This window comes from Poecilia reticulata, linkage group LG9 (genome assembly GCF_000633615.1).
Source record: "Poecilia reticulata strain Guanapo linkage group LG9, Guppy_female_1.0+MT, whole genome shotgun sequence".
NCBI lineage: Eukaryota > Metazoa > Chordata > Actinopteri > Cyprinodontiformes > Poeciliidae > Poecilia > Poecilia reticulata.
The window spans coordinates 20,531,910-20,548,343 of record NC_024339.1 but is presented as its reverse complement, the minus strand read 5'-3'; the positions used below and the strand labels follow the sequence as shown (position 1 = coordinate 20,548,343).

Here is a 16,434-nt window from a genome sequence, read left to right as displayed (position 1 = left end):
CCATATATTTGCGTGCAACCTCTTCTCCTCTCAGAAAGAAAGAAGAAAGAAAAATGAGAACCATGTATAATTTTTCTGACTTCACATTTATGATGTGCATTGAGCTAGTCTATTGAAGTTTATAATGGGATAAGGGAAAGTTACTATGCACTCCTTTTTTGTCATTGTTTGACATATAAATGCTTAATAACCTGAAAAAAGTTACCCACTCCTAACGCTGAACTAGATTTTATCTGATGCGTCTTTCCAGAACTTCATTAAGGGGTTCTTGTTGATGGCAACCCAGTTATGTCAGCACGGTTAATTGGGTCTTTATGTCACTTGCTTGGATCTAATTAATTAAGCTGTCAGAGCTTCTGAAATCCCCTGTTGACACACACACACGCATACATACCCACGCACGTGTACACAATAATACTTCTCCGCCTTGAGTCCCATATATATATCCATAGTGACCTTATGTTAACCTGCACAATCTGCCAGTCTGGCCACTCGCAGTGTGTAATGTATTGCTGGTGTGTTGCTGGCTGCAGTGAATTCCCCACAGAAGTACTGGGCAGCAGAACTGTCCTAATCACCTCCCAAGCGTGGAGAAGACGCAGACGGAAACACCAGGACATATGGCCAATTAAGACAGTGATGTGAAATGGTACAAATATATTGTTGGTGGATGTGTGTGATGTGTGCTGCAGAGAACACATCACACAATGGAAGCAATGCATTGATTATTCATACCAAGTGTTATGGGTTCCAGCACAAATGTTGACATTTTATCTTAAATACAGTCTGTTTTCTTGTGACTGTGTTTGACATAATTTTTACAAAATCTTGTCTTTGCACATCTGGTTATGTGTTTGTGTCAGCTTGCCACACTTACGCTTGAGAAAGGGCTTTATTTGCTGCCTTATTTGTACTTTAAATCATTTGTTCAATTATTAAGCACGGTGCTTTTGTTTGGAGCCTAAACTGAGACTGCACTACTCTCACTCTTATTGTTAAATGTTCCTTCTACATTTAAACACATAAACAAAATCTTTATTGCAGAGGCAATGTTTGGAAAAATGTAGTTTATGGTGGAGTGGATGAAAAGGAAATTAGATTTATGTGGAAAAAGTGCTGTTAGGAAGAAACACGGTGTTGGGATGAGAGTGTGTTGTATAGATCTTAAAGTTGAAAGGACAATTAAGCAAGGTCCTCTTGGCACAAAAATGTGGCCATTTGTATTTCCTAGAATGCTGCCAACTAGAAGGTTTAATGTCCAAATTGGAGGAAGTGAGTTAAAGAGAATGAACACAAACACACTCACACACTGTGTGTGCCCTACAAGTCTCATTTGTTTCAGCTTGCTTTATCAAATCAATAGTTGCTACTTGTACAGTTGTAAATTACACTACTTAAGAGGTGATGCTTAAAGATTCACACAGAAGCTGAATCTTTAATATCTGCACATCAGGCTGTTTTATAAAATCTAGATGTGCAGTAGACCACTAGAGGTATAATTGTAGAACTATCATTAGAAATGGGGATTTAAAATGATCCAGAGTGCCTTGCAAAAGTATTTATACCATTTTCACGTTTTGTCATGTCACAACCCTTAATTGTATATTAATGGGATTTTATTGGATAGACCAAAACAAAGTAAAACATAAGCTTTTTTTTTTTACCAATTTTTTCTCATTCTTCTTTTCATCCAATGTTATGACAAATATTACAGTGAAGGTTGTTTGAAATTGAATTTTGCAAAAATGGTTTGATTTTTTTTTTTTTTTCACGTTAGCTCTTAGATTTGACTTCAAATTCTAGCACAGAGGCAATATAAGCTGTAGCTTCATGCTTCACCATTTCTGTTTTCTGTTTGGTTTTGTGTCCTTCATTTGTATGTTACTAAACAAGCAAACAAAACTATCAAAAACTTTTCGAATAGCTCACTCTCTGTCACATGGAAAAGAGAGCAAACCTGAACACCAGTCTTCCAGTCTTTACACTGATTATGCTTTCACACACACACACACACACACACACACACACACACACACACACACACACACACATATATATATATATATATATATATATATATATATATCCTTGTTTACAAATAACTATTTCACCTTCTCTGCACTGGGTATTTAACAAATGTGGAGTAACGTTATGAATCATATGTTTTCCATTTTTTAACAGTCAATTGCATCTACCTTATCCAGTATATAAGTCGACCATTGTCAAAATCATTCAGTTAAAAAAAATATATAGCGTAACAGTTTGTTTTTGTGTTTTATTTCTAAATAGTATTATTTTAGTATTCTAATTCTCTGTTAATTGTTTAAAGCAACAAAGTATTCTCACAACAGGCTAACTATATTGTCTAATATCAAGACAGACACACCCTCACACACAAACTTCCCCCACTGCCAGGCGCACTGTTGGATTAAATTTCTATTAGCTTTTCTCGATTGAGTTTGAAGATCGTTGATTAGCCAGTAATGGCCTTTGTTACTGCGCTAATGAATAGCTTGATTACTATTCTACTTAGCAACACATCAGGGTGTGGGTGGTGTCTGTGTTTTTCTGTGGGTGTGCGTGTGTGTGAGTGCGCGCGTGGGGGTGCGTGTGTGTGTGTGTGTTGGTATTATCCACAGATAAACACATGCGGACAGATATGGCCAATTGTCTGGGTTTGTGTCAAGAAAGCTGATGGCAGCAGAAGAGAAAGATAGATGGTCTTCTCTGCCAAGACCCATCTCTCATTCTGTCGTTCTCCTCTAACCCTGCTGATGCCTGTATCGGTTCCCTTCCTCAATGTGTTTCCTTCCAGCTGCTCTCACTTTCTGCTTCCTTCTGTCTCTTAACTATTATCCTTTTCTATTTGCCCATCCCTCGCACTTCTGCCTTCCTTTCATGTTTCTGTATTTATATCTCTTTGTTTCTTACATTTATGTCTCTGGTCTGTGTTTAATCTGTGTTGCTGTACCTGCTGCTGATTTGACTGACTTGCCTGTGGTGATTTTGTTGCGTTTGTGTGGTTTTCTTGTGAGTAAACTAGAAAATGTGAATGTTTGATAATAGAAACAAGTAAGGCAATTATGGTAATGGTGCAATAGGTACCACTCCCAGTCAATAACAACAATGCACATGGGACATCTGGCCAAGATGTGCTCACAAATATCTGAATACACTTGCTCTGGGATAGGAAGGATTATGGGGCTGCTTCCTTTTTATAGCAATTATTGATAATATCTCTTAAAGTGTGTGGAAATGTGATATGGCTCACTATATTTTCTGTACCTCACATAAAAGCTGTAAGGCAAAACTTTAAACAAAATACATTTAAAAAGCAAACCTTGTGTTTTTCTGTGTGTAAACAGAAGTACCAGTCTATTAAATATGCCTCCTCTGGGTATTTTGAAAAGTGAAGTAATTTTAACACAACCATCTCTAATGTTTAGAGAATGATAAATGCATGGAATATCAAGTGTCATTAAAATCAGACTGTCTAAACACACAGCACGTCAAACCTGAAATCAGATGGGCAGTATGAATTGAAAATCACACCAGGTGCTACTAATATCAGCAAAAATTTTCACCAGCTCACCAAAACCTGAAAAAAAAATTGAATGAATTTATCAAGCTTGGTATTGGCTGCAACATTCACATGGAAGGGTCAGTTTTGGTGTGAAAAATATTAAACAACAATTGACCCATCCTGTCTTGTATAAATGGATCATGTTGCTGCTGGTGGTGTAACAGTATGGAGTGAGCAAAGTGAGTGGTATTTAAATGCCACAGCGTTCTGTTCTGTCGTTTTTGTGATTGGTGTATTAGGTTCAGCAAGCACCATGTTGTGTTTCGTGAGCATCACCCTTATATGATATTAATTACAAAAGCATTGCAAAACTACCCTGACTTGCCAGGATGTAAACCTAAAAGTCATTTAAATGCCTCAAAAATATTGACTGGTTAATATCCAGCAAATATTTTAACACATTTTTCATTAGTTGAGAAGCAAAACCCCAAGAATATATTTTGGTTTGAAGTAATAAAGTATAAACTTGACCCTAATGCTTTTCTTTGAAATTAATTAATCAAAATGTTAAACTGATGTCATTAAGGAAATAAAGCACTATTTTTTACATATTTTTTTACTTTTAGGGTTATTTCTAAAATGTCTCAAATCTCTCTTCAGTTGCTATATTTTCTGCCATCCGACACTCTTTGCAAATAAAGAAGGTGATGCCATTTCCTGAAGCAGGGGGTGGGGTCCTTTGGATTATTAAAACATGGCAACACCCACACATTGGTTGATTAATCACTTGGAGAGCTCTTTAACCCACTCATCTGTAGACTTATACGGATCCAGATAATATAGTTAATCAAGAGGATAATCCTCAGTGACAAACATGCATATTAACACTTCAATTACCCACACACACGCACACATGCAAACACACAGATTCACAAATAAATATGCTGAACAGTAAATTTTCCATGATGTCACTGCAGAATCACGCTTTGTTGTAATTAGTTGATTTTGTGTTTTGTCATGCCCCTGCAGTGAAACGGCTGCTATGGAATATTAATGTTAGAATTCGCCACCACACTTTCCCATATCTCAGAGTTCTTATCAACTCCCACATGAGAGTCTTTGTAGTGCCTCCACAAAGCATGTCATATTTTAGCATTTGGCTCATAGATATTCTTTGCTGTTTATCTTACTGCTTGCACTGTGGTCTACCCGTTTGGTTTTCTTTTGCAAGTTTTATTTTGTGTTTTTCTCAGTGACACTGTGTGACTATGATGTTCCTCCTCTGAGCAGCAGATATGTCACGAAGCTTTGCAGTTCAAAACGTTTTTCTGTTGCTCAAACAAAAGGAAGCATACATACATCTCTGTATCTTGGTCTGCTTTTATCTCCCATTCCAGCTGAGGCTTTGTTCGGCTGCCAAACAGAACAATATCTCAATAGATGTGAAATGCATTAAATCGCTCTGTTTCCTCATTTTTCTAGATAACATTGAAACCCATGAGAGCATTTACATATCTAGATTTTTTTTCTTGCTCTTCACCACACATGATATGTGAGAAATATTCTTTTCTATAAGTGTTTTACTGAGAAATGTACTCTTTTCCATCTTCAAGCATAGACGGTTTGAAATTCACCTCAAGTGAACCTCTGGATTTAGCAGAAGGGAGATTAAAAAGACATTTTTTTTTTTTTTTTACAAAAACTTGTATCTTTGCAACTTGTACTGCATATGACGCCCAATTAGTGCAGAAGCCACTGCTTTAATTGTCCGTAAAAAAAAATTGGCAGCATTAAAACACTGTGACTTACTGCATAGTTAACCGAATCTAGATATAGATGTATATCAAATGAAGGTGAGCAGTAAGATTCTACTATTTATTGTGTTTTTATCCTTTTGTTTGTGCCTGTGTGAAACTGTGCTGTGTTTCTAAAGCAAAAGAGACAGGTGAAATGGGGCAAAAGTTAAAACAACAAATATCCACTTTCCCTTAGGGTTGATTTGATCCAGTCAGCCGCCGTCTGCCATTCACACACATACACGCAAATGTACACGCGCACACTCTGACATACACACTCCAACACCAGCTGTGGCTAATGATGCCCCGGTAATGGTAGGATTGCAACCACATGTGGTCCCTTTGTCTGAAGCCACCAGAGCACACATCAGTCTGACAGGCTTCAACCTTCACAAGTCATCAAAGATCGCAGCTATATTCAGCGCATTATCACACAACAACTCGCAACCAGCATTAACCCGTATTACAACAGGGATCAGCTAAATTATCATATTGTGAAGAAAAACATAAGGAGTTCAATCTTGGAGAATTTTTTTCTTTTTTATTCACCTTATTTAGACATTTCAATGAAGCAGTAAATAATAAATATTGGAGATGGTTTAGAATATCTTTGGAAATAATCAAACACTTTTTAAGAGGAATTTAATGTGGTTTGGAAGGTTGTTTTAATTAAATGCAGTGATTATAAGCCTTTGGTTAAACTATGCTACATATATCTTATCTGAGAAGTGCTTTTGTAACGGTTAATAAAATGATGTCCTGAAGTCACTCAGCCAAACCATCGATGATCTCCCTCACTTTGGAACTGACCTCTACTAATAAAATACCTTTATCAGTCAAGACACAGACATTTCTAACTCTTTCCCCATTCAAAAACAAAAAAAAAATATTTTTTGCCTTTTTATTAATATGTTTATGTTTTAAATTCATATTCAAATTCGAAATTACTTTCTTGATCCCAAAGGGAAATTAGATATTGTCGTAACTCATTAATTTCGATTCTTCAGAGTTATTGTTGATAGTGATGGCTGTTGGTAGGAAAGATCAAATGTCTTCGTTGGAACCAAAGTCCAATTCCTTGTTTTAATGCACAAGCTTTGGAAGTTGAGGTGATTCTGATTTTTTAGCTTTTAAGGAATGCATTAATGGAAACTCAAAGGTCACATTGCAGTTTACTTTAGATTGACAGACCTGAAAGAGTTCTTCCAGAGTTGTACAGATCAGAGAAAGAAGCAACTGGAATAACTGAGAATTATACGTCTTTGCCAAACCTGAGCAGGCATTAAATGTGAAGAATTAACTTTTTCTGCATCTGAAATTTCCATTTCCTAATGTGAAAGGAGGAGGAAATTAAACGGTATGAATTGAATAGCACAGCTTGAATGTTTATGTACCTACCATAAAGATTGGATGGGCTGAATTTATGAGGGTTTGGACCAGTAAATACAGCACTCAGGAAATGTGATTAGGCTCGTAAATAGAACAGTTTACTGCTGTCTTACCCTTCATCCAAAGTGCCTTGTGAAAGCATATGTTTAAAGCATTTTTTATCTCCACAATTTTAGAATTCCAATTGAAAGAGTCCACTCGATACAAAAACAGACGTTCTTTTTTTTTAGCTATTCACATGCAAATTACATTTTTTGTTGGCAAATTTAAAGTTAAAAAAATCACATAGGCTACATAATTGCACAGGCTAAAAACTCAGTGTTATAAATTAAATGTCTTAAAAAGTTTGATTCTAATGAGATTATATTATTCTCAAGATATTGCATATGGAACTGCGATTAAATAAATTGATAAATTCACCCACCTCTATTGTCTTGTCAGTGTGCCTTGTTTTTATATAATTATTTTTGAAACTTCCACTATGTGGAAAGCTTAAGTATGCAAGAGAAGCATTAAACACCACATAAATTATGTGTTCTTTATCAATGTGAATACATAGAGTCTAAGAAATCTATGGTAAGGATCCAGAGTGTCTAAATTAAAGCCAATGCATTCTGGGAAAATAAAATGTTTTATGGTTGTTGTTGTTGTTGTTGTTGTTTTTCAACACATAGAACCAGGATTTTTTTTGTTTGGTCAAGAATTAGCCAGATTTAGTAAGGAGGCTATTTCTACAGTATGCAGCTGTGATGTAAGTTAGCAGACAGTCATTGCAGAAAGGAGATCTTTATGAAGTATCTCACTGTGAGACCTGGGAATCCAAAAAGTGAACCTGCCATCTCAGCTGGTGACTTTAAAGCAGAAAAATCTGCTAACGAAAGCAAAAGCTGCCATTATGTTGGGTTGGTTTGGTTGAGAGCCTGCAGGACAATGAATGGATTCCTTAGGAGGAATCCTGGAGCATGCTGGCAATCAAAATCCCCTCTTTGCATTTTAAAAATTGATGATGAGGCTTTTCCAACAGAGTGGTTGGATTCGTGAACTACCTCAACTTGAAAAGGTTGAAGCAACAGCCAATAGCAACAGTTCATACTTTGTGATGCCATTAAAATTAGGAGAGGGCATTTGTATAGTGTTTGCTCACATGTTCCCAAAAAAATTACTTTAACTTCAAAATGCATATTGGTGTTTATTATTTGAGCTACAGCTTTCACTTCAGCTATTGTCATTTAACCAAAAAGGCATATGCCCCATTGGCATATGTATATATATATATATATATATATAAGTTTTCACATCAACTCAATTTTACTTATAATTTTTATCTATTCAAACCTTCGCACAGATGTTTTTGTTTTCTCTGTTTTCCAGGTGGAGTGGTTAAAGAATGAAGAAATAATCGACCCAGCAGAAGACAGAAACTTTTACATCACAATTGACCATAACTTGATCATTAAGCAGGCACGTCTGTCTGACACAGCCAACTACACATGTGTAGCTAAGAACATTGTGGCCAAGAGACGAAGTACGACAGCCACCGTTATTGTTTATGGTAAGTTTGCGTAGATCTTGTATTTAGGCCACAGAAATGGTTTTAAAGAATTGTTAGCACTATCTTAAGAGTTTTACGGCTAGAATGCTTTTTTAAAAAAATCTTTATTGACCTCTCTTTTCTTTGCATGAACAGAATGTCTTATAGATCCTGTTCTGTAATTCATTTTTCTTTTTATTTAGCCTTACGTTCTCATCGAACTTTAACTTTAACCTCACCCAATTAAACACCACTTACCCCACTCATAATTACCCTCCTCCCCAGGCCCACATTTTTAATTAAAATAGTGGGTCTTTCCAAATGCATGTTTTCTGCAAAGACTCTCGGCTCCAAATGAATTGTTCTGCACATTCATTTACCCTGTAACACAGGCAGAAAAGCAACATGCAGAAAATAATGATACAATACTGTCCAGAATTTCACAGGTCGGTTATGTGCTTGGTTTGTTTTTCAGGCAATGTCCTTCAGGTGATGCTTTTTCGATTCTGAGCTGAAAAGCATTCCTTGCTCATGCCAGTCTTTTGTAAGACAATAGGGGAAGTTTTGAGGTGGCAAAAAACTAGCATATATAAAAAGGGGGAAAAAATGGTTATAAGCACATGCACATACAGAATGTCTCTCTCAAATGTAACACTGACTTTATTCTGGAGTGTTTCAATCAAAATAACTGAGCTTGTGTTCCTGTTCAATACAGACAGGGAGAGATGGAGAGATTTGACACTGATGAATCCTTACAGAAATAGATTGTTCAATCTGCGGTCCAATCTTCTCGCCGCCATATAGGCTTGGCTGACAATGTTGACAAGGTGAAATAGAAAAAAAAACACAGGAACATAAGGAGGAAAAAATTGAAACAGCTATAGATGAAAGACAAAGAGGTGAGGTCAGAAGTAAAAAAGAAAATCGACAATAGCGGGCAGTAAGTGTCTCTATCTTAATTAACCACATAGTCAAAAGCTTAGCTTCTAATTGAACTTTAGAATAGGAATGAGCACATTTTTTATGAGACAGAGTTGCCAAGCTTCAGCCTCGACCCACTCTGCCTCTTCACATGACAAGCTTTTTTTTCAGTTTTTTTCTGCCTTAACCTGAATCAGGTTTTTCTGGCTGTCTCATTTTTTTGTAACTGATTTTTTTTTTAACTGTCTTTGGCACATAATATTTGAAACACAATGGTGGTAATAGAAAATAATAAAAGTCTGAAAGGAAATATTGTTTTTTACGTCGTCACATGTACATATAAAATGGGCAAAATAAATAGAGCATGTTAGTAAGTAAATGTAGTAGGTAAATGCCATTTGCCAGAAGGTCTGCGGTTTATGTTGTACCTCATGTTTTACTGGATTGTACAAATTCTTGTTTTAGTGAATGTAAGCATAGGCTAAAACCTGTGTGACAGTAGCTGCATAAAAATTAAAAAGTGTTAAGTGGGTAGTGTTTATGCGTAGGAGATGTCGAAAGCTTCACAAAACTTAAATCTAATTGATATCAACATAATAGATTATTACATTTGAAATGTCTGATTTGAAATGTCTGACCTCCCATCTCATCTCTGTCTATCCTTTTTAAGATTTTGAAATATTTTTAATGTTTGCAACTATTTCAAAAATTAAACAATAAGGATGAGAATGTTGAATTGGGAATTGACTAAATATTATTATGTATTCTTAAATAAAGATGTGTATTCTTTCTCTTGAAATCTTGCACTGTTTATCATAAGCTACTACTTTTAAGAAAGAATAAGTTAGATTTGTTAACAAATTAGCGTATTTTTATATATTCCTTTTTATTTTGCTTCCAGTCATGCAGACTTTTCTCATTATTTGTCCTGAGCAATATTTTAGGTTTGTTGCTAGGTTATTTTTTCCCGGATTCAAAGATTTTTCTGTCTTTTGTTAATCTACATAATCCTGTCAGTGACCCGTTCTTCCATAAGAAAGCCAAAGCACAATAAATGAGGTAATTTTGTGTGTACAAATAATTGGTTCACATACAAACCAATTATTTGTAAAGCACATTCTAGCAAAAAGTCAGTTCAAAGTACTTTATTTGACAAAAACTTAACGCAATAACCAATTTATAAAACAAGCAACATTACATTTTGTCCAGTGTCATCAAGATTATCAAGAATAATCATTCTAATGTCACTTTCAGCTTATAATGAGTCTTTAAATGTTCTCTCATTTAAATGATTGTTCTATTTTGCTGCAGTAAACGGTGGCTGGTCAACATGGACAGAGTGGTCCCCTTGTAACAGTCGCTGTGGACGAGGCTTCCAGAAACGAACCAGGAGCTGCACCAACCCCGCTCCTCTTAATGGAGGATTGCCTTGTGACGGACAGGCCATACAGAAGCTGCCCTGCACCACACTGTGCACTGGTATTTGTATTTTTTTGTTTGATCAGATACTGTGTAGTCCTATCTGGAAAATTGTACAGCATCCTCAGAGTTTATCTATTATACTTGCCATCTTTTTCACACTATTTTACTTATGACTGGCTTAACTTCTTTCACCTTCGATTCATCAATAGTGGATGGAGTCTGGACAGACTGGAGTAAGTGGTCAGCCTGCGGGACAGAGTGCACTCAGTACAGGAGAAGAGAGTGCAACAACCCTGCACCTAAAAATGGTGGAAAGGATTGTGAGGGCCTGGTGCTCCAGTCTCAGAACTGTACCGATGGGCTCTGTATGCAAAGTAAGTCGTCCGAAAATATAATCAAAAGAAACTAGATGCATGGCAAAAAAAAAGCTCTTTAATTTGATTTATTTGTAATATCTGTGGCTCTAAAATAGTTACCTTCAAAAACTAACTTGGTTTCTGGTTACTCTTTGAAAAACGTACTTGTTTACTTGATTTTAAAAGTAACTAAGTCAAATTGCAAGTTACTTTATTAATTACCTTCAGCAGCTGCCAACTACAGCCTCAGCCACACCAGCTTAATAAATGACAACCCAAATGAATCAACCATCATGTCCTTTACTACATCCCGTCTGACCAGCTTCTTCAACCGCCCGCCCCCATTTACTGGTTTTGCACTAAAGTCCAACTTGTTTTTAGGACTGTGGGGGACCTCCAGGTTTTTAGTCGTAGTTTTATCCTTCACACTACCTGTTTGAATGTGCTGCAACTCCAAATGTTTCTTCAAATTTGATGTAGTATTTTGTAGGAATATAAAGCAAATATATTTGCATTGGAAAATGTTTTGGTTTTGGCCATAAATTCAACTCAGGGATAACAACAGTGATGTTGTAAATAAATGTAATGTTTGAACAGTGTTTTAATAATTTTAAACCTCGCACATTTTTAAGAGATGGGGTCATTTGGATTTTTTACCCTGTGCAGAGTCTGGTGGTTTTACGACTTTTTTTTTTTTTTGAGAACTGGACAAAATTGGGAAATCAGATGTATACACATAACAGTGTTTTAGGAAACTGATAGTCTGACGGGAAAGCCCCTCGTCGCTTCCCCGCTGTCTGACTGTGACATTTGCTGCTCTCCTGAGCGTCACGCTAAGACTTCGTGAGGGTTAGTTATGTTCTGATCTTCCCTTTTTAAATATATTACTTGTAAATACCACCATATTCCAGTCTTTTTTTTTCTCTGCGCTAATTGTAGGAGAGGTAGCCTTCTCATATGTTGAGACTTCATTTCTTGGTCAATTCTCAAACATCTCCTATCTTCTTTCCTCATTAACTGCACACGTCAGCTCACTTTTCTCCTACAGTCACCAGCTTTTCATTACTTTCTGTCTCAGAAACATATTGTCAAAATTAATTTTATTTCTCTTTCCTTAGATGTTTTACTTCTTGTTCTTCCCTTCAGTTGTCGTTTGCTTTTGCCCCACTGTGTGCTTGCTTCTCTTTTGCTCACTGTAGGTGAGTCACCAAATAGAACAACAATGCAAGAGGGTTTCTGAATGACATTATTAAGTTTAATCTTCCCACTTTCTCATCCCTTTCTCAAGTCAAAAACAGCGGTTTGGTTTTAAAGTAATGACAAATAATGATGTGGAATTGTCATCCACAACTTAGTCACTTCCAACATCAGTAAATTTAAAAACCTGCATGGGAAAATGTGTGCTGAGTCATAATGGGCACAATTTAACAGCAGCAGTTTTTTTCCAAGGTGGAGGCAATTATTTTTGTTGACTTGTGGGAGCAGTGCCTGTTGCTCCATGTGCTCAGAGTAATTGGCAGACAGGCATATCAAGAGGGTATGAGAGGGATGTCTGGAAGTTTGAAAGAGTGAGAAATAAAAAAAAAAATAACATGAATACAGAAATACTTCCTCTTTCTAAACATAATGTCCGTTATTCTAATTTTTAAGTGCTTTTAAATCTAAATATGTAGCAAGTTTTTCAGCTTTTAGGGACCCTACAATAAGAAGACAATTTCCAATACATTTTCTTTGTGGTTTTCTCTTAAGTTTTCCAATTGAATCTACACAGTTTTTCCTCTCTTCCCATTTTGGCTCTCCTCAGCAACATGACCGAAGAATCCAGTAAGACAAGGGACCGAGTGAGAGAAGTCAAAATGTGTTCTGTGTTTTTTTTTTTAGTATTTTTGGTGCAAGACTTAGAAAAGTATGTGTCATTCTCAAGAAAGCCATCACTTTCTGGACTTTAAGAATGGCTATTTCTCCACCTGGAATCGATCCACCTGGTACATCCATGGCCTTCTCTTTGGTTTCTGCTTGGGCTTTTGGTGGCTGAGCTAAATTTTTTGGCTGCAGCATCAGAGCCCAAGTCTCTGCTCCTGTGGTTTCAGCAGCCTAGCCCCGTGTGTCACACTCACTATAGTGGTCATCATCGCCAAATCACCACCACTCTTTATCCACGGGGTGTGGCCAATGCCTATCGACCTGCTCCTCCTGTCAAAGCACCGGTGTATCACCTTGCTCTGAGGTCTAGGGTCCGCTTCTGATGCCTCAGACAACCTGAACCCACACCTCATCACCATGAAGCACCTGAGCCCACTCATTGTCCTGTCCAAGTACTTGACCTTGCTTCTCACCTCAAGCTGCTACCGTTTCATCCACAACCACTAAAGACGTATGGCATCACTTCATGTTTCTGTTCCTGAGTTCTGCAAGGGTATTTGAGTTTTCTGCGTGTTCCTGTTCTCGAGTTCTTTAACGAGGATGTCCAGGTGGACCTGTCCTGGTTCTGAGTTTTCCCTCATGTGAGTTCCAACCTTCTGGTCTCCAGGCTCAATTCTGAGAACTTCCTGTTGGACTCACTGGTCCACAGTTGAGACTTCCTCCTACATCCACATTGTTCCCCAGAGCTTCTCCTACTGGCTGACATCCAGAATCTCTATGCAGGTTCTTGCTTACATACATTTGCCCTCCAATCAGGGCATTCTCCTAGTTTCTCCTCTAGAAAAGCTTATTGTGAGTTTTTCAAAACTGTTTTGGTTTTCTACCTTACTTTCCACTCATGATCCACAACTGTTTGTGTTTTTGATTTTACTTGTGTTTGGATCATTTTGCTGTTTCCATTCAGTTTTCTCCTGTGCCCATTATTCTGCTTCCCTCGGTACCTTGCCTAGATTTCTTCTCCAGCTGTACTGGATTCATTGATTGTACAAACCTGGCTTGCATGCCACTCCGTAATATTTAAGCTCTGTGGTTTCTTTCACTCACTGCTGAATGTACTGTTACTTTTGTCCTTGTTCCCATTCTTATTTTCCTCATTTCTCTGTAAGTTTTCCCATTATTAATTCCATTATTCCACATTCTGTTATGTGTCTGCCGGGATGACCCCATCTGCTACATTAGTAGTTTTTTTTCCCATATGCAATCAGGAAACATGCCATGACATATATATTTAAATAATAATGCAATCCTATTCCTAAATAAATATATTCTTTAGCACAGTATTGACATAATTCACTGTATATGCACCCTTGCCTACACTGAGCCTGCTGTATAGCGTATCACGTCTCCAATCCATCCATTTCCTGCAACCTGTGATGTATGTGGTCACAGAATCTGGCATAAAACCCAAAGAGGTATAGATTTCGGCTCATTTCCCCTGATTGATTTCCTGCCTCTAAAATGACTGCACAGTTGTGGTTTTATGTCAGCACTAATGTTTCAACTGTTTCTTGTAGCAATAACAGGAATTCATGAAGCATGCTGTCTCAGTGTATGGACTGCACTGTCTGTGGCTATTAGAGGGAGTTCCTGCATGCACAGCGTTTTTATGGTGTATTTACAGTATATTTGAAAGGCATAAGGTAAATCTTGTGACATAAATCCATTCAGTTTATGATCAGTTTATGAAAGATTGTTCTTTTGGATGGTAGCCTTTACAAAGACAGGAAAAAAAACCTCCCATTATGTGTGGCAATCCTTTCCCATTGGTGTTAAAAATACCCAGTTAAAATGTAAGTGTTAGGAGTTTGAATGAACTGATAAGGCACCGTCAATTTAGTAGGGGATTTAATGTTTTAGATAGTGTGCTCTATAATTGACTTTGTGCTCAGAAGCACTTCTCCCTCATTTTCTTCTCTCTCTCCCCTCTCCTCCTGCACCTCCCCCTCCGGATTTGTGCGCTCCATCGTCTTTTGCTGCCTTCTTCCTCTAAAAGTTGTATGCTTGAGCTCTGTGAGGTAGAAATCCATTTGCCCTCACTTTTGCCCTGCAAATCCTTTTATCTTTGTGTTGATGTGTTTATGTGAGAGATATCCCCGTGTGAGCTTGTATGCGTGCGTGCGCGTGTGTGTTTGACTTCAAGATTTTCTTTACCAGTTGTTTTCTCTCTCATGTTTTAACTTGTTGACTTTTATCTGACACATTGATCACAATTCTTGGATGAGATGCACTCTGAGCTCCAGCAGGTCATCCTGGAGACCATGACATTTTCCTCCCAAACTGTGTTCCTGTCCATGAATATACATGCAGCACAACAGTTTCACCAGAACAAATTTAATCTCCAGCACAGCCTCTAAAACCACAGTAATCACCAGAGATGCTCACAGTTATGTAACTTTTGAATTTGGATGAAACAATACATTGTGCTTTCCTTTTCTCATGCGATACTATCGGCAGGTACTGCACAGCAACAAACAATCCATCTCTGTTCCTGAAAAGCTCTGCTTATTCCAATTTTGCTTCCTCCCATTGCGGTCTTTTAGCAATGTTTTCTGCATGGCATGTCAGCAACTTTTTCCTACTTTCCTTTTAAATGCTTTGGTCTCATTTGGGCTTGTCTCTTTGTTTAAACCTCTCTTGTGTATGCTGTCATTTAATCATCTATGCTTCATTTTACAAGTACTGTGTTTTCATTATTGGTTTTTGGATGCACAGTTGTATTACAAAAATTACAACAAATCTTCCTCCTGGCTTGTTGCTTGAATTACTAAGTAATTTTTTTATAGTCATGGCATTTTTTTTTTTATTATGAGTCCTATCTTTGCTGTTGTGTTTTCTTATATAAAAAGTCTGATAAAGGATACTTTTGCGTGATGTGTCTTAGCTTACATGGATCCTTGCAAAACTTGCACGTTTATTTCCTCATGTTGCATTCTCAAATTAAACCAGCTCACAGTTGTGCATAGTGAAAGGAGGGAGTAGAATATATGAATTCCTTGGATTTATTTTCCATTTTCATATTAGGGTTATTCGGTGCTTTGTGGGATGTTTTAACGCTTTGGAAGTTGAAGCCACTGTCATAAAGTGGGGTTTTGAAGGACCCAGTCAATAGACAGGTGCAGGTTTCAAGTAAAGCTTTTAGCCGTCAGAAAAGGTTTCAATAATTTTGGTGAACAGGAGGATCTTCCAAAAGTAAGAAAGAATACTTAGGCCAAGCATACATGGCCAGTAAAAATCAACTGCAGCTGGGTGATTATGAATAAAACTTAGGTGCTACAGAAAGTAAATTTAACAGAATCTACTTTGGAATACTATCAAAACTGAAACCATGTTGACCAACCCTTAACAGCTTTATGTCAATTATATACCATGCCAAACCTGTTTTAACCTGTTTTCCAACTATAATCTGGACCTGTGTGCTGTGCTATTTTATCCACATCATGCTGTTTGTTCACTTTTTTTTTTCTCTAAGAAACCTTTAAGGCCACCACAAAACGGTTTACATTTGGACTCTATTTGCCAATTATATTTGACTTTTGAACCCTATTTATTGAATTTGTTTCTATATATATATAT

General features: G+C 37.1%; 1 protein-coding gene across 3 annotated transcripts in view; it reads left to right on the top strand.

Moving 5' to 3' along the window:
* LOC103470231 (netrin receptor UNC5C-like) overlaps positions 1–16,434 on the top strand; it is a 188,512-nt gene that overhangs the window by 136,247 nt on the left and 35,831 nt on the right. For all 3 annotated transcript variants that reach the window (XM_008418509.2, XM_008418508.2, XM_008418510.2), the window contains exons 5-7: positions 8,080–8,260; positions 10,472–10,639; positions 10,792–10,956. In XM_008418509.2, coding sequence (XP_008416731.1) covers positions 8,080–8,260; positions 10,472–10,639; positions 10,792–10,956 — 514 coding nt within the window. The remainder of the gene's footprint in view (positions 1–8,079; positions 8,261–10,471; positions 10,640–10,791; positions 10,957–16,434) is intronic.